The 27,843-nt window shown below is 41.5% G+C and overlaps 1 protein-coding gene across 1 annotated transcript in view; it reads right to left on the bottom strand.

The window, feature by feature from the left end:
* Positions 1-273: 273 nt before the first annotated feature.
* The window catches only part of antxr2a (ANTXR cell adhesion molecule 2a), a 74,882-nt gene continuing 47,312 nt past the window's right edge, over positions 274-27,843 (bottom strand). Inside the window, exon 17 of the mRNA XM_041936769.1 lies at positions 274-782. Within this exon, the coding sequence (XP_041792703.1) occupies positions 744-782 (39 nt within the window). The 3' untranslated portion in view covers positions 274-743. The remainder of the gene's footprint in view (positions 783-27,843) is intronic.

Genomic DNA, 27,843 nt, shown 5'->3' with positions numbered 1-27,843 from the left:
ATTAATTTCCTTGTCCCGAGTGCATAATGAAAGGAAGGTGTCTTTAAAAAAAAAAAATAAAGGCAAAGTCTTGGTGCCTTCCAATACCTTGGGGCATCCTGTCTACAATTTGTCATGCGTGTGCACTTCTCAGTGTTAAAATGACAAGATAAGCCAGTCAAAGGGCAGCCGCCAGGCATGCAGCACTGCTGAAGTTGGAGAGGATTCGTGATGAGACATTGCCAAAAGGCAACGGACTTCTGCACTTGTGAGGCCCACTGGGATTATTCCGACTTCTACGCCAAAGGCAAACAGCCCCTTTCTCTGTGTTTTTTTTTTTTTTTTTTTTGAGATAGCTTCCGTCTGTGTCCATGAAATTAGGTTTTCCACAGAAGGCACAATATGGTCAGAATATGTTAAGCCTTTGGTGCGCACAAAAAGCTAACCGACTCTGAGTGCTAAGTTCCGGGGCGCTCGCCTCTTCTGCCCGACTTCTTTTCTCTTAATTAAAAAAAAAAAAAAAAGGTAATGGAAAAAGGCAGTAAATAAGTTAATGAATAAGAGCCAATATTAACATTTCACCCTGTGTGCTTCAAAGGTCTAAGGGCGGAGAACCAGGAGGGAAACTTTGTGCACAGAGTAGAGCGGAGTGAACAGATAGTGGTTTTAGCTGCAGGATTACAGATCTTCAAAAACCCCCCGACATTCTTCTCTCGTCCACAGCGATCAGCACATGTTGGTTTTCACACAGTCGTCCTTCTCGTCTACTGATGCTGCACGCGGTTGAAATTAATACACCGACCCTAGAAGGCAGACACACACACACACACACACACACACACACACACACACACACACACACACACACAAAGAATATTACAACCTTCACAGTTAACAGCCACCTCATACTGTACTGCAGTGATGCTATTAAGACCTTTTTTAGACATTTGCTAATAATCTATTTAGCATTTACAATTTTTTTCCTCATCATAGAATTTGCACAAAAAAATTGTCACCACGATTTGATAATTGACTCTTTGATTAAAGATATTTCTAATGAAATAATAAAAATATAACTGTCTGTAATTATAAAGACAACATAAAGGTTAAAGTATAAATAAAAAAATAGCATGTTTATATATTAAATATGTCCCCTGATACATGGAAACACACGGAAAAACAAATAAAAAAACCAAAGAAGGTAATGTTCAAAACACACAGTGTAATAATAATAAGAGTTCATACAGAAATAACATATATAAAACATACAGAGAAATTCTCGACAGTATTACTTCAGGACAAACAAAGTAAATTGATTTTAAATACAATCAAAGCGAGCATCAACTGGTGAACCAGCTGCAGACACTGCTGTTCTCTCACCACCTTTCTGACAATACTGACAAAAAAAGACATCTCACTTTAGCCTCCCTGTGCGCGCTCTCACCCAACATGTGTATTCCTCTGTGTGTGTGTGTGTGTGTGTGTGTGTGTGTGTGTGTGTGTGTGTGTGTGTCCAGGCAGCTGTCTGAGCCTCTCGGTGCAGCGGCAGCAGCCTGTTCACCAACAGTAGGCCGACTGGCACCAAGAGGGAGCTCTCGCACAGCGAATCCCCAGCAGCCAGCAGGCCTCCAACCTCACACTCACACACAGCTCTGACTCTCTGCAGCTCTGTCAGAGTATTTACATGTGCTCTCTGTAACCTCATTCCAGCATCCTAAAGGTAGTTATCTATACTTTGTTCAGTGGTCCTTGTTGGGAAACGTGCCCCCTGCATCCTCTGACTACTTACAATATTTACTGAGCAGCATCAGTGCAGCAGTGCAACAAGGACTAACTCTATATCGAGGGCAGCGCCCTGCTCAGACAACAGCAGCAGTGTTAATAAGGGATAGGTTCAATGGAAAATAGAAAAAAAACAAAACAAAACGCATTTTCTCACTTGCAATGAGGGTGAATGTAATTTTTTTATCCTGCTTAAAGGAGTGAAAACATGACTGGCACAACACAATTTCTCAGTTGTGCTGGACAATCTACAGAGCTCACTGAAAACTGTTCTCACTACGACAATTTCTGGGTTAGAAAGTAGCTCCTAAAAAGTTTCAAATCACAAGCGATAAGAGAGCTGGTGTTTTCTTGTAATTTGGGTGAGCTGACCCTTAAATACGCAACATAAATGCATCCACTGGAGAGGAAAGTGAGAGGAAAAACACAAAATCATGGGCAAAAACTCCAAAGCAAAAGGTCTCCATTCTGCTTGGAAATCAGGACCTGTTAACAGAGCCACAGTTCTGCTGGAGACACCCGTTTTCTTGACTGATTATCTACCTGGTTATAAGTCCACATGTGCATGACAGAGACTTGAGACAGAGAAAGTATCCCACTATCACCGTGTGCCAGGATGAGAGAAAAGATCATGATTCTTGTAGCCAAAATAACATGAAAGACTGAAATCAGCCTGAGTACGCTGGTTTCCACAGCTCAAAACACAAGAAATCCAATAAGAAAAACCTGTGACCTCGCACTACAGAGACGGTCCTTTCCAAGATCCTTCTGCATGACTACACTCATCTGCAGAGGGAGAATCATAATAGAGAGGGTGGTTTGTCAAAGAAAGTGACAATTATCACTCGAATGAAAACGTCTTTCATTGATCACAGCCCGTGTTGCATTGGTGTTGACGGGAAAAAAACGGAAATTTGGATTTCAATTTTTTTCAATTCTTTTTTTTCCAGAGGTGTGACCAGAAAACGTGTGACTGCAAAGTTCTGAATTAGCACAGAATCTGATATTAAAAGACCTGATTCATGGGCTGAACTGAATCTGCATTAAAACGTGCACATATTTGAGCTGCACGTCTCTTTCTTTCTCTGTTTGAGACAACAAAGGCATATTCTTGCACATGCAAGCCTCGCACAGTCCAGGTGGCTGCTTCCCATTGAGGTATTATGGACGGAAATGACCAAGACGTTTGCTCCTGAGCTGCAGGGGGAAGGCGGGCGTCAGCAGCCAGTTCCTCTGGTGTGGGAGCTCTTACAGTATCTGCACTACAGTCTGGCTCCAGAGCAGAAGTGTGCACGGACCGACTGTGACGAGGGCTTTAGACAAGCTGCAGAATCCTCCATTTCTCATTATTTGGCAGGGCTGCTGGGTGTTTGGTGGAGGGGTGGGGGCTTCGCTCCATCTCTGCATGGTAAGCCCCTCGACGTGTACCCTCTACAACTAATCTCACACAGTCAACAAATAAGGCACATCAGATGCTGTTTTGGCCGCGGCCATCAGAGCGGCTAAGTTCAGTGGATTTTACGGGTTTTACGGCGCGGGGGCTCGGTGAGGGAAGAAGTGCTCTCTGCGGCGGCAGAATGGCAGGCGAAGCAGGGGGATCTGGTGCGAGGGTGAAGCAGGTGCAGCACAATACGGTCAAACCCATTCCAGCTCCCCTGTTCCCGGATGAGCGGGGCCTGACTTGGCAGGGAGCGCCGCCTTGTAACTGGGCCATGTTGGAGAGATGGAGGCCCACCTGTGCCACCCGGAGCGGCAGAACAATAGTCTGAATATGTCAGCATGAAATGTCAGTGAAATCTCATCAGACGGACGGGAGCGTGACTGCAGATAGACGGGTGGATGAGTCAGGTGGAGAGATGGAGAGGTGAAGAGACAAGAGGAGGGGGTGAGGTGGAGGGGTCAGACAGAGGCGTCGACTTCCAAATGAAGAGTGTGATTAATAAGGTTCATTACAGACACTCAGCTGACTATCGCCTGAAATAAATGAGAATATATTGAATGGTGATATCAAACTAAACTGATTACAACAACATCCATTGCTAATAAAACCCGAGAGGTCCAACACACATTGGAAGGTCGTATTATCTTTAGTCAATCTTTTCTTTTGACTTTTCACTATTCTTTACTGAGTAAAATGTCAGAATGTAAAGTAATGCCAGCTGTAGCTTAAAAGTGTCGCCTTCCAATTGTTTATTTTGTCTAAATAAGAGTTTAGATAAAAGTGAAAAGATTCAGTATGTGATGATGTGAGTTGAAAAAAGCTGCAAGTTGTCACACCGAAGAAGCTGGAGAATACTGTAGAAATGCTTGGCATTATGTTTGATGAACTGCTTAAAATGATTAATCAATTATTTAAGCTGTGGATTAATTTTCTCATCAATTCATTGGCTGCCCATTGCAACACTAATAAAAACATTTTTAGAAAGAACAAAGAGCTAAACTGCTGCCAAAAATGACAGGATTCATGGTTTATTCAAATTCTGTTGCCTTGTGTAGTCAATAATCTCAGCATCTGAAATAATCCTCCCAAGTCCCAGTCTCAACTCTACATGTTGAATGCTTCACTATCTAACCCGAGCTTTAGCCACCTACACTGAAGCCTTGTTAGCGGGCCCTCGCTGCGTGTTGACAGGAGCTGCAGAGGTCCACATTCGCCCAGTCCTCAGACAACATGTTTGTCACTTGGACTGTTGGCTTGTAACTTGAGGCAGAGCTCCAAAAGTAAAGTGGAGAGAGTGTGACTGTATGTGTTTGATTCTGAGTCTCATCTCTCGCAGTGTTTCGCACCCTGAGCAGCTTGAGTCCCCCAGAGCTGCAACTCTCTGAGGAGCTCGGCTGCACGAGATGGTGAGAGAACGCACAGCGGCAACTCGGAGCTCGGAACAAACTCATTTTATGTGCTTTGAGCTCTTGATGTACGTCGTAGCAAGACATTCTGCACGAAAATTGTGGGGTGGGGCTTTAAGACCTACAACAAGATAAACTGAACAACTCACTATTATTTGGCTCCTTAATCGCATCACAGAGTATTTAATTCGATTATTCTACAGAGCATTTCAGGCGGGTGGCAATCTCTGCCCCCACTGTCTAATGTCCAAAAAAGGGGATGATGGAGGTCTATAGTTCCACTGGGACTTTGGAAAAGATCACTTGAGTCAACAAAGGCTTGAAGGTTGTGTAAACTCTTCAAAAGACGTCAAACAACCAGAGCAAAAGCTGGCTAGCTTAATATTTTCATAATATGCAATCATTCAGTTGTCCAAGAAATGACCTAACATGAACAACGTCTCTATTATTGACATGGATACGGTTGCAGATGAAATTTGAGGCATTTGAATGTTTGTTCTGTGCAGGAGAAGCTCTTAGTGAGCTCGACCAAATGCAGGTTGCAACAGGACACGTCTTCCAACTCACCAAAGACGTGGAAAGTAAACATTAGTCATATTTTTGAATTAATTCATTGTGCGCAGGTTCTGAATCTGAGGGTTTTTAGCACAGCAGCTCCATGGTGGAGCATGCCCAAACTGTCAGTTCACCTTAAAATCATAACATCAACACATTTATATAACTTGTAGGTCATTTTGGAGTCCGGTAGGATCCAATCCAGAGTGTGAGTCAAGCACTAGAAGTTACACCCATGTCTGTTTCTTCCTTTCCGTTTCTTCCATAATTTAGAAAATAATCTTCTATAATCTGTAAACTAAACAGAACTACAACTGAAAAATTAAGTTGCCATGTGTTTGTCTCTTCATGACGCCTACTCAGAACCAGTTCGAAACAAGTCTCTGAAACAATTTTTGGGTGACAAATAACAGGAAATAAACACAGCTGATGGTGAGTTAGCTCCCTTCCAAATGTTTGCACTGGATTTTCATATTAATTGATTGTATAGTTTGCAACATTTACAATATCAAAGACAAAAAAGATAGAAAGAAGGCATCCATTTAGGTTACAGAACGAATCTCCCATCTGGACTGTAGTGTGAAAACACTTGCAAGCATGAGAGTTGTAATCCAGTTGCAAGATGCTTATTTTGCAGTGATAAGCTACAGGCTTTGAAAGATTTTATTACCAGAACAGAGACTTTTTTCCACATTAGAGCTTTGCGGCCTATACAGTATCTTAGTTAATCTAGGGCTTACTTAATCCAACAGCAACAGGACGACAGCAACACTCATCACATTATTCCAACACTAGTCTGTTGTTCTGACAAAATGTTAATGAGCTGTGAATGAACAGTGAATTCATAGAGCAAAGTACTCATATAGCTGATGATCTGCTTCTTACTGCATGAACTAGCTGCAGTATTTACTGCGGCCACATCTGCACCTGAAAAGGTTTGTGAAAAGTAATGGTTTCTCATCAGGTTCTACAGATCAGAATGAATGTTCTGCTAACACAGAGAGAATCATTGTTCTCTGTGCAAGCTAATAATCGGGACAACAGGTCGTAACAAAGCTGAGCCTTTCATGAAATAATTTAGTCATACTGTTTTACTGCATCACCTTCAGGACAGACCTGTCTGCATCTGTCTTTACTTCCATTGTTGAAAAATCACAACTGAAATCTTTCATTGCGTTCTGTTACTACTAAATAAAGTACGAATAAAAAGTAAATGGAAATTATACATGACGTATGGATGAAGCAGTGAGCTCCTCTGTTCTCTACTTGATTCTGGTTCTAAGTTATTAAGGATGTGTTTCAAGATCCTGAGCTGTTTTCACTTTAAACCGATAGCTGGGATCGTTTCACTTCAAAAATGGCTCCATATTTGAGATGGATGGAGCGAAATGAGCAACTTCCTGGAGAAAAACAAAGGAATGTCTTAACATCTGAAACTTAAAATTTGTCTGGTATAGAAGGCAAGTAGAGGACACAAGAGGACATAAAGACAAGAGAGACAAACAGACAGTTAGCTCAAATAGAAGGCCTTTGGTTTTGTTAAAGAAAGCCTTGCTCTAAAAGCAAAGCAAGAAAGCAAAGTTTCTGATTTGCTATTATTTCTTTTTTTTTTTAAAGATACTAGGAAACGGGGGGGCAGACAGTCGCAGTGGCTATGCAGCTGTGTGGCAATGCGTCCTAACCTTTCAGCTACCATGCCACTGGTTCACCATTACATTTACAAAATATATTTCAAAACCTTTTTATAATCTAAATGTATTTCTGGAGAATGTAGCAGCAATGGTGTTTGGGTTCTTGTCAATGATCATTTCCGTCTGGAGCTCATTCATCCTGGACTACATGGTAATTACTGTGACTGTAAACCGACCGAGTTCGACTTATCCAGGATTTAACTTAAACTGTTAATTTTAAATCAGTCAGAATCATTTAAAAAATGCTAACCCTAAACTGATCCCTGCTGGTACAATCCACCCTAAGTGCAAGAAATCAACCCTTCGACAAAAAAAAAAAAAAAAAAGAAGAAGTGTGAACTGTCCCTGCCTGTCGAGCCTCAGCCACCAGACATGTGTTCTGTTTTACTCTGTGTCCTCTGCCACATATTGAATAAATTAAAAGTTCAAGTTGGAGGGAGAAGCACAGCTGCACGGGGACAGAGGAGAGAGCCAGGGTGTGAGCAATCCTCCCTCCACGAGGCTGCTGGCCCTCTTCTCACAGCCCCTCGTCCACACACACACTGCCCACACAGCGCTGCCATCTGGCCTGCTGGGAAATCAGAGCCACCTGAGACTCGGCCAAATACATGACGCTCGCTGACAACTCGGGCATTTCTTCTCATTGTAAAGAGATGAATAAAGATTATACAAGCACATAAGGTACATGGGAGGACAACATTTCAAAAAATAGTTACTCCTTTCACAACTGTGAAGTTTGTCCCGGAAGAGGCTGGAAAAGAAGTGATGCCTTCAGGATGAAACTGCTTTTCTGTTCTAAATCAGGAAAGAGTTTCCATCTATACTTAATATCTGTGTTAAAAATGGCTCCATGTTCTTACGTATACACCAGTGCATAAGGCTGTAACACATATGGAAAAAGGTGTTGTGAAGAACTTTGATACTGACCTGAGCTTCTGTATTGTTACCAGGAAACATGGACAAAAGTATACAGACACAAATCAACAACATCACGCATCATCATTTGTCCTTGTTGAGCATCTTTTTCTCAAACCAATGACATTAATCTGCTGCTATTACAGGCTCCACTCTTCCTATTTCAGGCTTTCTACCAGCAGGGATTTACTCTCATTCACACACAAAAGCATGAGTGAGGCCCAACACTGATGTTGGGTGATAAAGTCTAGCAAACAGTTGGCTTTCTATTTCATCCAAAAGATCCTGGATGGGGTTGAGGTCAGGGCTCTGTGCAGCCACTGCACAACAAACTGGGAAAACCATTCCTTTATGGAGCTGGCTTTGTGCACGGGCCTATTGTGATGTTGAAACAGGAAAGGGACAAACATAAAATGTGGAAACAAATTTGGCAGCAAACTACTGCCAAAAATATCATTGCAAGCAACAGATTTCCTGTCATTCGGACTATGCGGTCAAGCATGACTGAAAGACCCAGTATCCACTGACACCTTTGAGTACTTTAGTTTAAACTGGTGCTGCAAACACAATTAGTTAGTTTGATGCACAGCCCTACATGTGGTTTAAAGTTTGTCTAAACTTTAGCAAACAAGTGATTCACGACTTAAGCCACTTTGAATGATGGGTGGAGCCAGAAAAAGAGATTTCCATCCAGTTTTAACAGGGTTTTCCTAATTAAGAGGTCACAGAGTTCTGTACAGCCAGCTGTGCACTGCAGCTGCCTTTTACCAGTTAAAGTTGACATCACGCTATGATAGATCATTGTGTACTACAAATACATAATGTTAATGAGATTCAGACACAACAGTCACCCTCATTCTGAGAGAAAAGCAACAATAAAGATTTACCACCAAATCTTGTGATGATATAAAAATCCAACCTCTGGCACCATTCAGTATTTATGTACATCTTCAGCCTTTAAAACAGCAACACTGCCTCCAATAGTTTCAGTGTGCATTAAGTGGTGGTTGATTGGCAATCAGGCTCCGATGGCTACTTGACTGACCCAGGGAGCAGGGAGGAAGTGAGCGACAGCTTGCAGTAAAAAGTTATGCTAGCAGGCAGCAGCATATGGTCTGCAGACTGTCAGAGCATCGCTGGCTCCCATTTCCTGCAGACAGGAGAATATTTTACTGAGTGGAGAAAAAAGAAACTGATGGTGAAGAAAAAGGTCAGGTTCTTTGGTCCGAACCATCATGCAAGGTTTACACCACCATTTGGAAACAATGTTGATCAGACTGATTTGACTGACCAGTGTGTACTGTTACACAATGGGAGCTAAGGAAGATCAGGATGCTCACTTGACTTCTGAACAGGCTTGAAACACCATTTTCATGGTTCTTGTCACGATTTTGAGGTCTTTTTTTTTTGGCATAACTATTGTGGGCACACCAAAATCTGCAAGTACATGTAAACCCTTTTCCACCAACAAGGAACAAGTTCTGTTCTGGTTAGTGCACCTAAAGTTGAACCGCACTGTGCCCAAAAATAAACTGGTTCAGAAAACAAAAATTTGGTTCCCAGCTGGAACCAAAAAAGCAGGTTTTCGTTGACCCTAAGTGAAAACTGCGATGACATCAGTGGGCGTCGCACATTCTACAGGTGGGAAAGAGAGAATGGTGAGGATGCTTGTTTTTTGGATAAAAAAACAAATATGTGTAATTACAGAAACAAAAGCTTGCAGGTAATCAATGTGATTCGCCATCTTGTTCTTAGTGGTTACTTCTCTTGTGCATCGTGCCCTCAGTTGATGATGCATTCTCGATTACAGTGATTCCAATCAAAACTGGTAGAAATGCTGGCTGGTTCGCTAGACGGCACCGAGGTTCCAACAATCCTGAACAGAACCAGTGAGGAATCTCAGAGATAAACTCTGCTTCTGTGGGGAAGTTCACTTTCAGTTTGCTACTTAAAGGCCAAGTTCAGTCATATCAAAATATCGTGGAGCTCTTAGGAGTGTTGCTCAAAGGCACTTCAGCAGAGGTCCATGTTTGCCAACATGGTGGTTCACATCTTCCAACTGAAGGCCTACAAGGCTACTCTGCTGCATGATATTATTTACAAAGGTTGCATTCGGTTTCCTGTCAACCTGTACCTGTTCTCTCATGCACTCATTGTGCATCATTCTGTCAGCTTAATGTCTAAAATGTAACAGCTCTTGACTCGGTATCAGCTGTCTTTTGTTGCAGGGATAAGTGGTTTCTCCTGAAGCTTGAACATGGCGACTGCATACTGTAGGTGCAGCTGTTTCCTGCCGGGGCCTCCTGCTTGCTTCCACGCCCGCCCGCCCGCCCCCCCCCCTCTCTGGTTTTGTCAGAGTAAGTGCACATCATTGGCAGCTAAAAGCTCTGGGCACCGTCCCTCTGGTTGTTCCAGAGAAATGCCAATCGTTTTGGCGTCAACGGGGCTCTCACAGACGGCGCAGGAAGGCACAGATGGCACTAATGGACGAGCAGAATCCAACCGAGGGACCGGGACAGAGCCACACCGGAGCGCCGTCCAAATAACTGTAGTGTGAATGTACTGTATGGCCAACGCGCCGCTCTGCTCTAGCGGGGACGATGCCACAGCAATGCGGCATAAAGAATTTAAATGATAAAATAATCATAAGAGAGGGAGATCGTGGGAGGATCTGCATGGAGCGGTGCCAGGAGGATCAGACAGAGGAGAGATTGTTCTTGGGTTTGTGCTGAAGTGAGTTAGACAGGCCTCGTCCAAGTCAACCCACTTCAGCCAGACAACTGGGTTTACAGCTAATGGACTGACTGAGACACTGTGTCTGTCAAGGAAGAGCCAGCTTCAAGACTGCACCTTCTCCTGGTACAATGGTACTTTTGTACAACAAGTGAGCCAGCCGATAGCCTGTTTTACGACCTGTGAGGTGACAGACTTACATTTAGACTTTTTTTTGTCGCCCAAATCTTTCCCTCAGTTTCCCACGTGATGCCCACATGCTGCAGATCTTAACATTTGTTGTGTAAAGCATTGACAAAAAACATTCCTGTGTGCAGTCTCTTTTTTAGCTAGTAGTGCTAAGCAGATGCTTGTAGGAAGAACTAGTCACAGCTTTAAGTGGCGCACTGAAAACCTGTTTGGAGCTCAGTGTTCTTTTGCTAAAAGTTTATATACTTCTGAAGGGTCACGGTACCTTAAGTTTGAGCCTTTTTCAGCCAACTGTGTGGTTTCTAAAAATGCAAACGGCCTTCAGAGCTGAGAGGAAAAGCAGATAGGTGGGCAGATTGGAAAAATTGTAGCATGACATTTTTAAATTCTGCACTATATAGATAAAAGTTTTTCAGGTGCTAGTTGGCATTAGAAAATACAATAAAAAAGCATTTGAACCTCAAAAGATGACACAAGTAACACACTGAGTTATAGCACTAGCTGGTTCAAATCATGGAAACTGCAGCAGAACCCGAATTCGACCAAAGAAAAAAAAAAAAAGAAGCCAGTTCTGCAGAGGACACACAGCTGTTCAGTGTCCCAAAAGCTCAGATCTTCCGCACAACGCGCTCAGACAACATGTGTAACCCTTCTGAACGAGGATTCCCAACACAAACCAAAAATAAAGAGGGGGCCATTTGTTAATTTTTCTTCTATGTGCCACAATGTATCAGCGTCCGCACAGAGCCGGTAGGCTCATCTGTACTTTTAAATTACGCGTCATCGCCACAACTGTCCTCCCAGAGAGGCCAGAAGAGATGCCACAAACACTCAGAACTGCACTCAAAACATAAGCTCACATCATGTCTCCAGGCCACGACCCTACCAACAAACGGCTCCTGAATTTGGCTAAATAAAGTCTGTGTAATATTTGCCTGGTAATACATGATCATAAAATGTGTCTGTTTTATGCTAAACAGAGTGAACTTTGCTGTTACTTAAACCTCAGGGCTTTTAGATGCATATCGTACACAACACCAGTGATGATAAAATATGTATTGACTTGATTTCAGTGTCTTGCTCACAGACCACAGAGAGGAAATGAGGAAGGATGAAGAAGCACCATGCATATGCATGTAAGATGGACAACATCCTCTTTTCTGATCAGGTGCAACATACAGAACTGTAATGCAATGAAATTCTTCAATTGCTGCTGTTGAACATTAAATTTGAGCTTTCAGCTCACACTGAGGCCTTTCCCTATGATGACAGCAGCTGACAATTTGCAGTCATTATTAAGTTAAGTTTAGTTTTTTTTTTTATCCCAGAGATGTACAGAAACAGCAACAAAGGATACACTAAAGTTAAAGAAATTCATCAAAACACTACATAATGTCAAGGGGCAAGTACTGGGTTGTTGGTCAAGGTGTGTCAATGTTTTCCTTTATGTACAGTGACAGAGTAAGTGTGTTTAACTATTAAAACTTGTTTTCTGACCTTATAATACATTAAAGTTCGAAGACTTTACTTCAAAAATTCAGCTAATTGCTTTCCAGTCACATTTCTGATGTGACAAGGAGGTCAGAACATTTCATGAATCAGTAGAATTTTTCAGTGAAATGGAGCCGCAGCTCTGGTTTCCATCATCACTGTTTCAGCTAAAACTGTCTGACCCGTTACTACTGTAGACTGTTTTTAACACGGGCCCTTTAATAGCAGCAGCATTCACTGCCTGCATCTTCAATCAGAGAGCCTATAATATTAATCATTCCTGTCTATTTTAAGTCTTAAAGAAAAAAAATACATTTTTTTTCCAAAAAATAAATATGGTGATTATCTATTTGGTCTAAACTTTGTTGCCTTAAATTCATCTGTCAATATTTCAAAAACACAGATGATTCAATCTTCAAAAACCTATTTGTAAACAAAGGTTTTAAGATGACTCATTACCAGCAATGTGCTTCACTTTGATGCCAGTCCTGTTTTTGTCAGAGTAGGCAGATATATTTTCAAGTGGTGAAGATCTCATTTTGGAAAGAAACTCTTTGATTGGCCTCAATTTTTGGAAAGTGTCCCTTTAATGTGTGTAAATGTGTGAGTGGGTGTGTGTTACTAATCCTGTTCCCTGCATGGTTCCCCCTCTTCCCCCTCCACCAGCGGCATGCTGGACGGGGTCACATGTGATCTGCTCTTAGCAGAGATGCAGGCCATGCGACAGGGAGGGCCAGTAATTGGAGTGAGCTGTCAAGATGGGGCGGTTTGTGTGTGTGTGTGTGTGTGTTGTGCACGTGCCAGGGAGGCTCCCCTCCCACAGGGTGGCACATATTAAAGTCCCTGATGAGACTAATGCAGGAGGAAATGGGTTTGGCGTTGCGCCCGGTCGAGAGGTGAAAAGGAAGGCTAGTCTGGGTCAACCATGACCTGAAATGAATCTGGAGCAAGTGCGAGAAAAAAAGGCAGAAGACGAAGACGATTTACATGTTTCTCTTTCATGTGTGTAATTCTGGAAAGTTTTTTAATTGTTCCTCTGGAGTTGATTTTCAATGAATATTCATATTTTTTTTCATGGCGATCCTTTAAATAAACACACACACACACGAAAAGAAATGATTTTCTGTTCCCCAAATCTAAAAAAGCAACATCTCATATTTGTATCATTACTGAATCATTGATCCTTCAGACGCAATTAGTGAGAGAGAGATCACAGCCCTTGTTTCTCTTTTAAGAGTTAATCAACAAATTAAAGATGCAGATTTGCAGCTAATGGCGTGCCGACGTGAACTGCCAAAAACATGCAACTGTTTCCTGCGGTTGACATGATTAACTACAATTATGAAAAAAGGTAAAACAAAAGAATTAATGGAAAATTGCGTCTAATCAAAGATACAAAGGAGATAATTGCGTTACGGGTTGATGAATTAGTTATTATTAGTTTCTCTGACAATTTTAGTTTATTTTATCTTTGCCAGTACATGAACATCTGTAGCTGCCTTATTAGCGTTCAGCGCTGACGGACAGAAATGTTACTTCTGAAACACGTCGAGTTTTTTTTTAAACTGTTTCATCAATTAGCCTGTGTCATTCTGGGTATTGAAGGTTTTCTTGTTTATTATTTTGTCTCTGGAAAATTACAATAACCTGTTTAATCTCGCTCTATAATAAACTGATGTTTTATTTATCAGCTCAAAATATAACATTTTAAGATGTGTAGATGAGACGAGGTGTTAACATCTCCTCAGTTGAACTCATATTTTGGTATCAGTGTGAACAATCTTTACACTTAACGAGTAAAAAAATGTCAGCTTAAAATGTGCAGAATTTCTTAATTCTATTAAGTGTTTTAACCCACACATGAAATTTCGATCAAGGCTAAAAGAAATACGAACTTTAAAGCAGAACAGTTTTATGACCTAACGACATGTATATGTGACAGCTGCTTGTTGATGATTTTTTGAATATTAACTTTGTGTTGTTGTGCTATATATTTCAAGGTGTTCTGCTTATTTAGCAGAGCTCATAGTTGATTTATAATAAAGCTTCTGGGTTCATAATTCACCACCAAAATCTGTCTCCATGCTCAAAGTTAAATCTGATTTTACAGCAAAATCTCCAGCTTTAAATCTCAACAGGAGAAAAGTTGTTATTTACGAGGCTGTAAACTAACAGGGTGGAAATACAGGCGAGCGGCGGTGGCCTGCTACGTCGGGTGGAAAGGCTCGGTGATAAAGCATCTTGTTAGCTCTACTGAGGAAAATATGCTTATCAAGCCGCATGTTAATACAAGCAGTAAATAATGTGATCATCGGCCAGCGATGCTGGAAATATAACAGCGTGAAGGAGCCTGAAGCCACGCTGACTACAGGGAGGTGTTGTGTGTTTTTGTGTGTGTGTGTCTTTTTTAAACATGGGATACAAACTGTGAGAACTGGGTTAATGTGACCTGAGCAGTGAAGACATTAGCAGCAACACACACATACATACATGCACCACACACACACACATAGGGTTTGCAAAACCTCACGCAGCTGTGTAAAGGCACGACACATGAATAAAAATCTATGTGAGGTGATAAATCAATTCACAAGACAAACTGCAAACAGATGATTATTATAAACAAATTACTGAGTTTTTGCTGGATGTCTTCTGCTACACTCTGATGCTGGACAATATTAAATGTCAGGTTTTGTGCTGCCTTCAGGTGTAAGTGAAGCTGCAGCAGAAATAAATAAACTAACAGGCAAATTTGGTTTACACAGTACTATCTAATAGGATACGTGTGTATGTTCGTTAATGTCACTGTTCATCATCTTTCAGTAGAATCATATGAAGACACAGAAAGAATTTGGTCTCATGTAATCCACTGCAGTGTAACATTTAATTGCTTTGATCATTGTGTAGTATGTGATTTCATAGAGAAATGCCCATAATAACTTTATAATGAAACTGCCTTTGATAATTCTGCACCATGTAAGTGGAATGATTCACTGAGGATTTTAAATTTGTGTGTCCCATTTTACTGGGCAATGTTCAATATTTAATTCTGAACATATTCAAAGGCGTCTGTGATTATTTGTCATATATGTGACTGAACTACAGTATGTCTGTTTGTCTTCTCTTTCTCTGTCCATATTTCATTGGTTATTTATGCCTGCATCCTAGTGTGACTACCCACCATGTTTGCATATTGCACAGAATAAAATTATGTAAGAATCGAGGACACCATATTTCATTTTCTAACCGCTGGTAATTACAACCTTTTCTTTTTAATCCAAGTATTAGTAAATATGAAGAACTTAGAAGTAGAAGCTGCATTACAATGTAATTTTGACCATTAGGAGGCAGAAAGTTATTATCAAGCTGTTATGGCTAACATGTTAGCCAACAACTGCCAACTCAGACGTCCATTATTCACTCTACTTTTAGCTCTGGTTTAGTCTCCCTCAGCTCCTGCGAACACTACATTTGAGTACATTTCTACCTCCACCAGCTCGTTGCTGAGAGCCTGAAATACTCAAGCATACAGTCTATGCGCAGCTGCAGTGACAAAACAAGGAGGGAAAAATGGCTAAACTCTGCATAGAGCTGCTGATAAATGTTAATTCTTTTTGAGTTCGGCACCAGAAGCCATTTTAAGAAATTATCAAGGGAGCTGAATAAGGCCTGATCTCTGTTTCTTTAACCACACATGTCCCTGCTGGCATCAAAGACAATCCTGCATTAAAAACTTTTCCACTCCAGTGTGTTTCCATCATGCTGTCTTCCTCTCAGCTTTCCTAAAGTCTCACTAAAGAGGAAATAACACAAAGAACCACAGGATGGAAAGAACGGAAAACAAAGGAACAGACTGGAGCTCTTTAGTTTTGATTAAAACAAACCAACAAATCGAATACGGCAAGTAAATACGTCTTTGGGAAGAATCAGCTTTCCTTGTGAGCTTCTTAAAAGCTTTTCAAAAGTGCACATCAACAGTTAAGGCACACAGGTGTTCAGTTTCACTCTCATCAGGGCTTGTTAATCTTGAGGCCTCATCATTCCTCTTTACTCAAAATGCATCCAGCACACAGGAAAACGGACGGTGACCGTTGTGACCCTTCATGACTGCAGACATCTGTCCAGGAATCTTTTCAGGAACTCAAAAACTTTACCTGCGCTCTTGTTTTCCACACAGTGGAAAGTTTGGTCTGGCCAAAATTTCTGTTACTGTGAATACTTAAGTGAGTAGAGACTGGACTGATCTCAAAAAGGCATAAAATTCTTTAATATTTTAAGCAAGACAGATGTATTATATCTGTTGTATTATATTTGTCATCTGAACGAGCCTGATGCATCTTGGAAACAAGTCTGATGAAGTTTAAACAGAACATTTTGGCCATGATGAGTAAAGGTATGTTTGGAGAAAATGGGGTGCAGAATATCATGAAAGATAGAAGAACATCTCTCCAACTGTCGAGCATGAGGGTGGATCGATCATGCTTTGTGTTGCAGAGAGTGGTGCAGGGCACATTTCAAGTTCTGAAATCAAGCAGCGCACAGTCTGTAAGAAAGGGCGAAGATGAAAAGAGGATAGCTTCTACAAGACAATGATCCTTAACACACCTCAAAATCCACAATGGACTACCTCATGAGGCTCAAGAGGCCTTCACAGTCCCTGCACCTAAACATCATTGGCAATCTGTCGATGCAGTGCATGCAGACGGCCCAAGAATCTGATACTAGAGGCCTTTTGAGAGGAAAAATGGGCAAAAATCCCACAAACAAGACCTGAAAGACTTGTAGCTGTCTACAAAAAGGCCTTTGCAAGCTGTGATACTTGCCAAAGGGAGTGTTACTAAGTACTGACCATGCCGGGTGCCCAAACCTTTGCTTTGTGCCCTTGTCCATTTTTGTTATTTTAAAACTGTAAAAGATGGAAATAAAAAGTAATCTCACATCTCACTTGAAATATTTAAGAAACGTGTCATCTTGAACTTTATGCTGTTTTGAAATCGGGTCATCTTATACTCACTTATTAACAGTTCACTGCTGATGCTTTGAGACAATACTATGCTGAGTTATGCACAGTGCAAAATCAGGGTTGTATCTTTAAGAAATGCACAGAGTGCCGGACACTTAGCAGAGGTCTTGGGGTGTGCTATATCGCAATCAATCCAAATAAAAACAACTGCTGTGTGCCTCTGTGGCACATCTGCTTTTTTAAGGGGCCGTTCTCACGACTGTCCTAAACACTCTCGGCTACGATCGTGAAACGAATGGCTGTGAACTTGAGTCAACTCTGGTTGACCTGGGAGTTGGTAGAAGAATGGGGGTGGGAGCCTTGATTTGCAATATGATGAATCGTCGCACAGCATGCTCAAACCTTCCCTGAGGCCCAGCAGTGAAATTAACAAGTTTGGCAGCCTGGCGCTGCCCTCTCGGGCGGTCGCCGAGTGTTGCTTTGCGAGAGGAGGGCGGGCACTGCCTCTTTGTCTCAATGGAGACAAATCTTGGGCGGACTGTTTGTTTGGGGAAGGGGTGTGAATGGCACACAAGTCCATCAAATCAATTAGAGTCTTATGCAGAGACGGCCTGGCTTGGCCTGGGCTGAAGGAGCTTGGCCCGATCTTTTGTGAGGGGTTATGTGAGTCAGAGTGTTGCCACAGCCAACAGTCATGACTCGTGTTCTCACAACACCAGTATGAGAGAAGGGAGGAGGGGTGAAAAGCTTGCATATGGCCAGAGCCAGTGTGTCACATTTGGGCTAGAGTTCACATTGGGCTCAGATTCTCACACCAATGAACTCGTGAGGATTGTCGGGTTGCAACGCTGCGGTCGTGTTTGAGGGTGAGATTTACCAGCTTAGAAGCGATGGGTAGAAGACTGCACTGCATGTACACTGACATCCACAAGTCCAACTGCATACATTTATCCTCCCTCTTATCCTTAGTCCAGCAGACAGTGTTGCTGCTCTACAGTTCAGCTGCTGTTAAAAATGTCATGTATGCTACTCTAAACTATTTATGCATGATGGATGTGAGATAAATACATTTCCTGAGTGCGATTCCACAGAATCAGCACCATGTAACAGCGCAGAGAGGCAGGAGTGTCTTGTTATGAAGTGAACTGTATAAATTATAGCACCTACAAAATGACAGGTTAGCTGAGGAGCTTGTGTGCAAAAACAAGCATAAATGTAAATTTGCCGTCAAAGTACAAAAGCTTTTTGTTTATACCTCCTTGTGTAAAGCTTCACTCGCAGTGATCCTGGATGAGAGAAGTAGTATTCCTGTCCGTCAATAATCGAGCTCGGATCCTTTCCAGATCAGTGTCAACTTAACACATCAATTAACCGCCATGTGATTTCTCAGGTGATGGAGGCTTTCTCACCTTGACTTTCTAGTTTCGAATATACGCAAATTAATCTGTTCACACTTTCCGACGTGTCCGATTTTCTTTTTCTCTCTTTAAAAATGTGCAATCAACAGACAAACGTTTTTCTGCTTGAAGCAAATGACTGGATTTCATGGTCTCACTGGGCGGGAGATGAGTGCAGATGGGTGTCTGAGTACAGCAAAAGGAGGCAACTTTTGGGATGCAGCTATATTACAAGTTATTATTATACTTTGAGAATACATTGTTTTAACTCGGATGCTGTGAAAAAAGCTTATTAAGAAAAATATATGACAAATCACTTAAAATGCATTTTCTTTCTTGCAAATCTGCAAACATAGAAACATATAAGGTTAACATATAACACATAATAAGCCAATATTGCCTGATAAAGCAGTCGCTCTCTAGATAGCAACTGAAAATCTCCAAATGTCAACCTCCACGTGTGAAACGGAGGTTTCAGTCCCTGTTCTTTCCCTGATTTAAATCCCTGAAGTAACACTGATTGCACTGTTTAATTAAGCAGGTTTTCAAGCTCTGCAGTGGGTCAACACTCGTTTCTACTTCTGCTGCAGCCATGAGCACAAATCTGAGTGCGATCTGCATTATGGTAATTTATTTGCATATGTTGGTAACTACAGACATTCACAGTTGCCTGAAGCCTCATCTCAAACTCTCAGTATTAAGTGTAATTATTCACCAGTGTGGAGCGCCTCCATTCTCTACTGCACGGCATTAAAAAGGCTAATATAACTGCTGTTTTCCTAATGGCGAGGTTGGTGGCCATGGAATTCATTACTATGTGCATACTGCAAGTCTCAGAGGATATTTCACCAGGAGGACCCACATATGATGTTACGTTAACTGGCCGAGAGCATTTCGTTGCAAGTTTCCAAGTTTTTTGGGGAGTCAAGCTGTACTGTTAGGGTGACATGCATGCTAATCAGCAATGCCTCATCCTCTAGTCTTTTATTATGCGCTATTCAACACAGCATGTCAAGATTATTTCGTTTGAAGGAAAACGCCAGCTGTCATGTTTTATGCATTCACTTTTCAGTTCAATTTCTCATTCACGTGGTTGTTGGAAAATGCAGCTTGACTTGTGCTTCAGCTTTTATATTTTACAGTGTACAGGTTTCATGCAGTCACTGCAGATGCTTAGGCCTTGATCGCATGCCAGCAGATGAGACTCCATGCAGCGGTGATGGAATATGACACCAACGTAGCGTCTGGATGGACGTGCGTTGGCATGCAGCTTAATTTCAACTTTATCTAGCTGAAACAATTATGACTACACAGTTCACTTTTTCCTGAATGGGTAAAGCACAAATGCTTTTCTGGGTCAATTAATAATTCTCAAATGATATCTTACGAAACAGATTAAAACAGAATGACAACAGGTGTGTCTTCAATCCACATGCTTGCTTGTTGTCTGCTTTATGAAACTGAATCACTGACAAAACATTTTAACGCCAAAATCTCACTATTCTGTTCTGACAGAGCCCTTATATCAATCAATCGATCAATATGATGACATGGTTCATAGATATCATTGACATGTAGTTTAATACCTGGACAGGTAGAACTCAGCCTTGATGGCAAAATAAAAAATGTTTTATAGGGCTGGAACCTCGATACTTGTAACTCGTAATGTGTTTGCAAAAACAAGTACTGACTGTCGAGCACAATAAGCTGGCGTTAAATGCTCTTGCACGAGTGCTTAAGCAGAGAGAGAGCTAAGAGAAGTTTGCTGTTTTCTTGCAAAAAGGGAACAAGTTTAGAAAAAGGGTTTATTAAAAAAAAATCTATTCACACTAAGGTTAAAAAGCATTGTTTTGTTATCTATCTGTACCCAACCCAATGATCATATTGACATCAGTGTCCGAAGTATTTGAAATAACATTCCCCCCTTACTTTTTTGACATCTTAGTTTGTGAATATAAATGTGACTATGTTTGTTCACTTTAGATGTATTATATAGTACGTAGGTGCAAGGCTGCTGTAAGCTAGCATGAATGAAAAGAATAAAGCCTGCATACTGACTCCAAACCACAAAGAAGTTAATCAAAATGACAAATGTTTCCGTCCCATTCGCTTGAGCTTAAGATTCTGACTGAACATTGACAAGCAACTTTTGACTTTTGACTCACTAACCAGCTCTGCTCAAAACACGAGTAAGACTGTTTTTAACAACATTCATATATACTACAGCATGACAAAATATCCCATATGATGCAGTGACTCAGACTCACTTTGATAACTTCTTAAAAAACTTTGTTTGGAATCACAAATTTGAACAACTGAATTGAATAACTACAACTGATCACGTCATCGTGATATGAATGAGAGTCAGTCAATGACAATACTGAATTATCACCCGGCCATAAGAACGATCTTACTATGAGCAGTAGACAGCAGGACTATCAGATCAGTCTAAGTGCAGGGCAGCAACTCTCACGTACCCGATCTGTCTAATTGACTCAAATATTCTGCCCTGAAATCCCAAAGGCCTCTGGAGCAAAACCTGCGCACACACACACACACTAACACACACACACACACACACACACACACACACACACACACACACACACACACACACACACACACAGGCCCCCTGTCCCCTTCGCTTTCTCCTCCATAGCCCTGGCTTCATTAGCAGTGGTTTGCATCATCCCCGGTGAAAACGTCACATGTCATCAGTGACTCCATTCCTTATCACTTCCTGCGGTATAGACAGTGTAACCTTCAGAAACCTGCTGCCCACAGTTTTACGTCTTAATTAGGAGCACTGTCAGAGGCGCCCAGCGCCCCTCGTCCCGATGCGAACGGACAGAGAGGGATGGAGATGGAGAGGGAGTGTGAAAGACGCAGAGGAGGACAAAGTCAGACACGAAGGCAGCAGACAAAGGCTGTGAGAGAGAAGGAAGGAGAAGATGTACAGCAGAGGAGAAGGAGAGAGGGGCAGGGAAAAGTGAGGGGGGGTTACAGGGTGAAGAGGATGGAAGTTGTGACAGTGTGCAATGAAAGAGATGAGAAAGTAGGTAAAGGATTTTGTGTGAGGCAAAGTTTCACGATGCAAAACAAATGAAAACACTCAGGCTGCTATGATTAAAAACACAAGTACATAAGTACATAATCTTCTGATACAGAAAAGAATGCACTCTGATTAAAATAAACCTTACAATATGCATATGTACGGCTGAATATCATTAGGAATGCATCCATACATGTGTCAATATGACATCTCAATTCACTAGAACCATGCTTGTCGTGTACCTTACTTTTTTAATTTCTTAAATGTTTAATGTTGTCTGAACACAAGCAGCCATACAGCAACTTTGCTGTCATCTGAAATGGACAAAGTTTTGATTCAAATCAGGAATTATTGGCTTAAAGAATATATTAACAAGTTAAAGGCTCTGATCAGAAATTCCACGCCATGTTTTGGTAGTTGGCAGTTTCCACTTGGTACAGTAGGCACATTTCAGTCCGTACCAACAAAGTATTGAGGTTTAATAGCAAACCTTATTTACATGGGATTCACTGTTTTTTTTTTCAAAACCATGCCCCCAAAACACACACAAAAAAAATGCAGGGGCCAGGTGACTTTTCAATGTGAACTGCAGTTTAACTGCTGCTTTAAGGTGCTCTCTAAGTTGAAAAAATGGTGATGAAACCCTGTGGTTAAACCCAGTGGGTGTTTTAAACCATTACTAAATAAAGACTTCTAATATGATGAAAAAACAAAACAAAACTGCATTTTTTTATAAGGCACAAAGGACAAAAAAAAATTTCATCTGGAGAAAAAAATAATAGCTTCCTGCATTCAGCAGGAGAGTCGAGAGAGAGAGCAGGGAAGGAGGAGGATGGCTTTCAGTGGAAGTTGTGTTGGCTACTTGCTCGGCGAGAAAGAGTGAAAATCCGGCTTAGTGGCGAAAACACTGGAGACGCTTGTGTCCTCAGTTTGGGGACAGCTGACGGGTTAACACTATTAAGACTGCAGAGAACACAGGACTGAATGTGCATCTGTGCTCTCAAACAGTGGGATTGAACGCCGCAATAGAGGCGTTCACTCAGTTTCAGATACATAGACAGACGGACCGCAGAGAAGCGAAGGGACGACGCTGGAACACAGATCCTTTTTGTTTTTTTTGTTACTACATTTCTATGATGGCTTTATCTTTTTGGGAAGTTCATAAGCAAACACAGATTTGAGATGAATTAAAGATTTTATCTGATGAAAGTAGATCATCACAGTATGCTCTGGTTTAATTCACCTAATACAGTTTTTCAGTTGTTTGGCATTTCTGTTTTCTGTTTAATTTGCATTTTCACTGCATGTAGAGTGTTACGCCTGCATTTCATCCTATTTGTGCCCTGTAAAGTGCAAGTTTCCTCACGGCCCCTGGGCGAATATCTGCTACAGTGGTTCTGATGAACAGTTATATAAATAAACAACAAACAATAAAGGAAAATCCCACCGAAGCTGCACTGCTGCTGTACAGCCATGAAAAAAGCCATTAGAGCACTTAAGCATTAATTAAATCTATATCATCATTACTCAGTATAATTGAAGGTGAGACAACCTATCAATTGTAAAAGATCACACTGTCATTAAGGTTAATAAGCTGTTTTATAAACTATCGTCATTAACATCGGATACATCTATTATAATGATAAACGACATATTGATAAAATAGGTGGTAAAATTGGCGTCTTCTTCCACGATGGTGTACAGTGGCGTGGACGACGTGAGACAAATGAGACCGAGAGACGAACGAATCAAAGTCTCACTGAGATGAATTCTTAATTCTGCACTTTGCTGCAGGAAAAGAGAAATGACAACTACATCTGGAACCCCTTCAAGAATGTTTTCAATTAGCCGCTGTGCCGTTTTGCCAACTATTGTCACATCTGCATCTTTTCTCTCAATCAATTATGAAACGCTGTAATTTATTCATGGGACACTCAGGCTCCAGTTGTGAGAATGTATGACAAATTCGACCCCCGAAATGACAGAAAAAAAAGCTTCCAGCAGCATCCTTAAAGAAGACATCTGTTTAAATCACAGGACATGCAGTGAAGACTTGCATAAAGACTGTTTTCAGTAAATAAAACCGCCATTTAACTGTGTGACCGCACAGCTGCTGACACATTTTCAACAACCGCGCAAATGTCGGACAGGTCCCATTTTGAGTCTGCTCAGCCACAGGACATTACAGGAAAGCTGTTCAGCATATTTTATTTCTTTTTTAAAGTATAATGTGGATGTAAATCCGCACTGAAAGGCATTCACACCTGCTGCAAAGCACGTGTTGAGACAAAACCGGGTCGGAAACGAGGAGGCTTTTTCCTCTCAGCTGAGGTCACTCGACACGAGCAGCAAAAAATTAATCAGTGTCAAATACGAATTGAAACGTCTTCAAATAGGTGTTGAGCCTACAGTTTAGGATGAAAGAGCTTGGCCCATTTGCATGCTTAAGCTCATTAGCATAATTAAGCTCATGTTTAAAAAATGGCAAAGGCCTGGCGTTGAAGGAGTTAACGAGGTGGAGCCAGTAATTGGACCAGGAGTGACCCTTTCACGGCCGGTGACGGGGACGCGGCTAATTCACTTAAATGGTCACTGGAGGCCGATCCAAACAGAGACAATTAGCATCTCCGGCTGCCTGACTATTAATAATAAAAAAATATATACATGAAATAAATGACCACATGTTATGGATGGATGTCAAAGTTTCTTTCTACTACTCTACTCTTCAAGTCTGAACAGATACAATATCTAACTCTGAGCTCATCTGATATGACTTTCACTTTTCGACACAAATAGAAATATCATCATCAAAAAGTTGAGATCCAAAGAGATCCACTCAGCATCTTTGGGTAAAGACAAAAGAAAGGCTTTAAGAGCAAAGACATGTTGGACCTTGGGGTGAGTGACATATCAATCACTGCAGAGATGTTGAGACATTTTCTGTTAACAAGCAATCTACAGCTTCACTCATCAATTATGAAATGCACTGATTCTGGGCCCTTTTACTATGTGTACATCTAATAGATGGATCACATATTTTCCACATTTGAGTGGAAGCTGTGCTAAACATTGTTTAGTAGCAAATCACAAAATGAATTTATGAAGCTTAATTTCCTGCAGTGTTTTATAGTGTAGGTCAGAAAAATTAATAAAATTTCATGAAAAAAAAACAAAAAAAACCCACAGGCATTGTTCCATCTAGCAAATGTTGTATATTTTAATGAGAGTGCCTTTGTTATGCACTGTCCTCAATAAACTGATCATGAGATGGGATGTATCAAGATAACATGTGGCCCAGTAAAGCTGTTCTTGTCTGCCTGTCACAGGATCAGTCACGTTCTAACTGACGACTGGATATCAGCAAACATTGAAACATAAGTTAGTGGTTCATGGAGGCATCTTTGGTGCATGTGCCTTGGGTGTGGTGCCTGTGGACGTTCCCATATGGGTGCAATCTAGGCCTGGGTGACACTTCCATTGTCTTTTTATTTTCCATATTTTATATTTAGAGGTTTGCCTGCTATAAAATGTAATAATGGAGACTTGCACCACTGGTTGTATTACTTCAGCTATTGTATGTTTGATTTGGCACTCACTGATGCATCAATATGGTTAAAATATGCAAATTACAAATCTAATACAGAAGTCACATAGACCAGGCCTGCAATCTGAAGCTACGGTTCTTCAAAGACTGACTGGCCTTTCAGAAGGCCAGTGACCTGTAGGAGTTCCCTCATCTTCAGTGCAGCAACAGGACAACAGCAGAGGGAGAGCGCGAGGGACAGAGGAGCACAGAGGAGGAGGAGGAGGTGCGTGTGAGTGTGTGTGTGGTGGGACGGTCATGAAGACCAGACTGCAAACCAGTGAATAGAGCCACATTAGTGACACTTCACTGCTCGATTCACAATGGACGAGAGAGGCTCAGTGGCGAGATGTTCATGGTGTTTTTAGTTTGTTTTCTGACCAAAACAGATCAGAAATGTAATATTTATAATAAAGGCTTATTATGACTGTGACTGTGTTTTGCCAATGAAATCAGATTTTGACAAGAAAACATAATCTCATGTTTAAAAAAAAAAAGGGAATTATAGAGACTCAGTGAAAGAAAAAAACAAATACAACATAATCAATGACGGTAAAGCTTGAGGATTAAACAAGTACAAAAAAAACCTTCAAAAATATCATGTTGTAGATTAAATATGAGAATTACCATCTGAGGTTCAGTGGCACATGTTTACATGTTTATTCATAACGTGCGTCTGTTATCAAACGCAAACATTTTAGATCATATAACATGCAGCTTCATACGAGGGCCCTTCACTACATATTAGCCGGCACCGTCACACCGTTACATTCATGTATACAAAATACGAGCAGTCTAATTGAATATTCACTGTGAACATATTCCCTACATAACATTACTCCCCGCTTCCATCTTTTTAAAAATTCAAATGGATTGGAGGAGAGGAGGGGAGCATTAGAATACATTACTGCATGTATGTGTGATCCTCCCCCCTCCTCGCCTCCTTCTCCTCCCTCCTCTATATGTCTGTCAGGAGGTGAGCCGAGGAGGAGGAGGAGGAGGAGGAGGGCAAAGTGCACGCGACAGAGCCGGCCTCGGCAAAGCTGACGTTAACAATAATGTAATTTAATTAAAGCCAAGATCCCAGCGGTCCTCGCCAAACGACGGGGCTTTGATTTTAATAGGTGATGAAGAAAAGGCTCGGCACACGGCGACACCGCCGCCGCTCCAACCAGTCTGAGGGGTTCTGGGAAAAAAGGCACCGGCAGGACATCAGTTCAGATCGTATCAGGCAGAGGGGGCGTGAGGGGGGAGGGCAGTGGGTGCAGGTACCAGCCCCGGCCACCCAAATACAACAACACCGATCAGCTAATGGAGAGGAAAGGGGGAGACCTCCAACAGGGGGGGGCTGGACAGTCCCAAAAACAACATCAAGGACAATAACGTTGGAAAATACTTGACTGAGTCAAAAAATACTTTCGCAGTCGAGTGTGTAAAGCTGTGCTAAGTGGATTTCACTGCAGAATGAGATTTAACGGAAGAGAAAAACAAGAGCTAATCCAAAACTGACCGAGAAGAGATCAGAGTCAGAATCTTCACATGAAGATAAACGACATTAAATCTGGAAGGATATTAAAAGATCTAACAAACAGCTTGTTGTGATTTATTTTTTTATTTCTTTTTTGGGTGACATGGTGCTCGAGAAACTGTTTTGTTGTTTTTTGTTGTTGCTGTTGTTCAAAATCCACCTCTCTAATAATAATAATAATAATAATAACAATAATAATATAAAATATTGGTGTAAAAAATCATTTTTTTTTTCATATTTGTCCCAGTTTAATGATCTCAATGCCCAGGCTACAGGAACTGTGTGTGTGTATACTTAATGTGTACACATAGATAACACATGGAAGATCTCTGAATGACATTCTGTACATAAACATGTGTTTGACGAATACAGTTTCAATGGTAGCTGCTCTTAAAAAAATATATATTTTTAATGCTCTTGACCATAAAACCTGAAGAATTCAAGTTCTACAAATGAAATTAAAATATTTAAAATGATCATTAGAGCAGGTTTCCTCAGCGAAAAAGATCTTTGACGCCACAAATCCAAGAGTCAGATTCTGAGAAATTTGGGGAGACCTAGGAGGGATTTGTCTTGATGTCTCACTAATCATTTTCTCATTATTTCTCTTTTTCCCACATTAAATTACTTTTCACCTCACTCCTCCAACCAGCCGCCACCAACAACAATTAGCTTCCTTCTTCCTGGTCCAACACACACACACACACACACGAACACACGAACACACACGGGGAGGGTCCCCTCATTGGTAATCCTGTTACCAGCCAGGTCCCAGCCTGGACTTGCCGTGCTGGGGCATGGATGAGGAGGGGAAGGGAGAGGGGGGATTAACATGGCGGTCATTATCAAATTTACAACCAGTCATACAGACATCTGCCCTACTTTTCCTCGGTTAATGTAAAAAGAACTAATCTGGTTAAGAGAGCACGGGCGCGGCTCATAAATCGGCGGCGCTCTCCGCCATAGTTAAAGCTGTCACTTCTCTTGTGGGGGAGAGGCGGCTGAATGGAGCTGTCAGCTGGCTACTTGTTAGGGCTAACAAGGCCGTCCACTGATAGGACTAATGAGGCCCAGGGCTCGCCGCTTCCCCGCACAGCCCATCACCACCACTGCTGCTGCTGCATTATGTGCTATGTAA

This window comes from Chelmon rostratus, chromosome 5 (assembly GCF_017976325.1).
Source record: "Chelmon rostratus isolate fCheRos1 chromosome 5, fCheRos1.pri, whole genome shotgun sequence".
Taxonomy (NCBI): Eukaryota; Metazoa; Chordata; class Actinopteri; order Chaetodontiformes; family Chaetodontidae; genus Chelmon; species Chelmon rostratus.
Note: the sequence above shows the minus strand (reverse complement) of the source record. Positions and strands in the feature narration are given on the sequence as shown.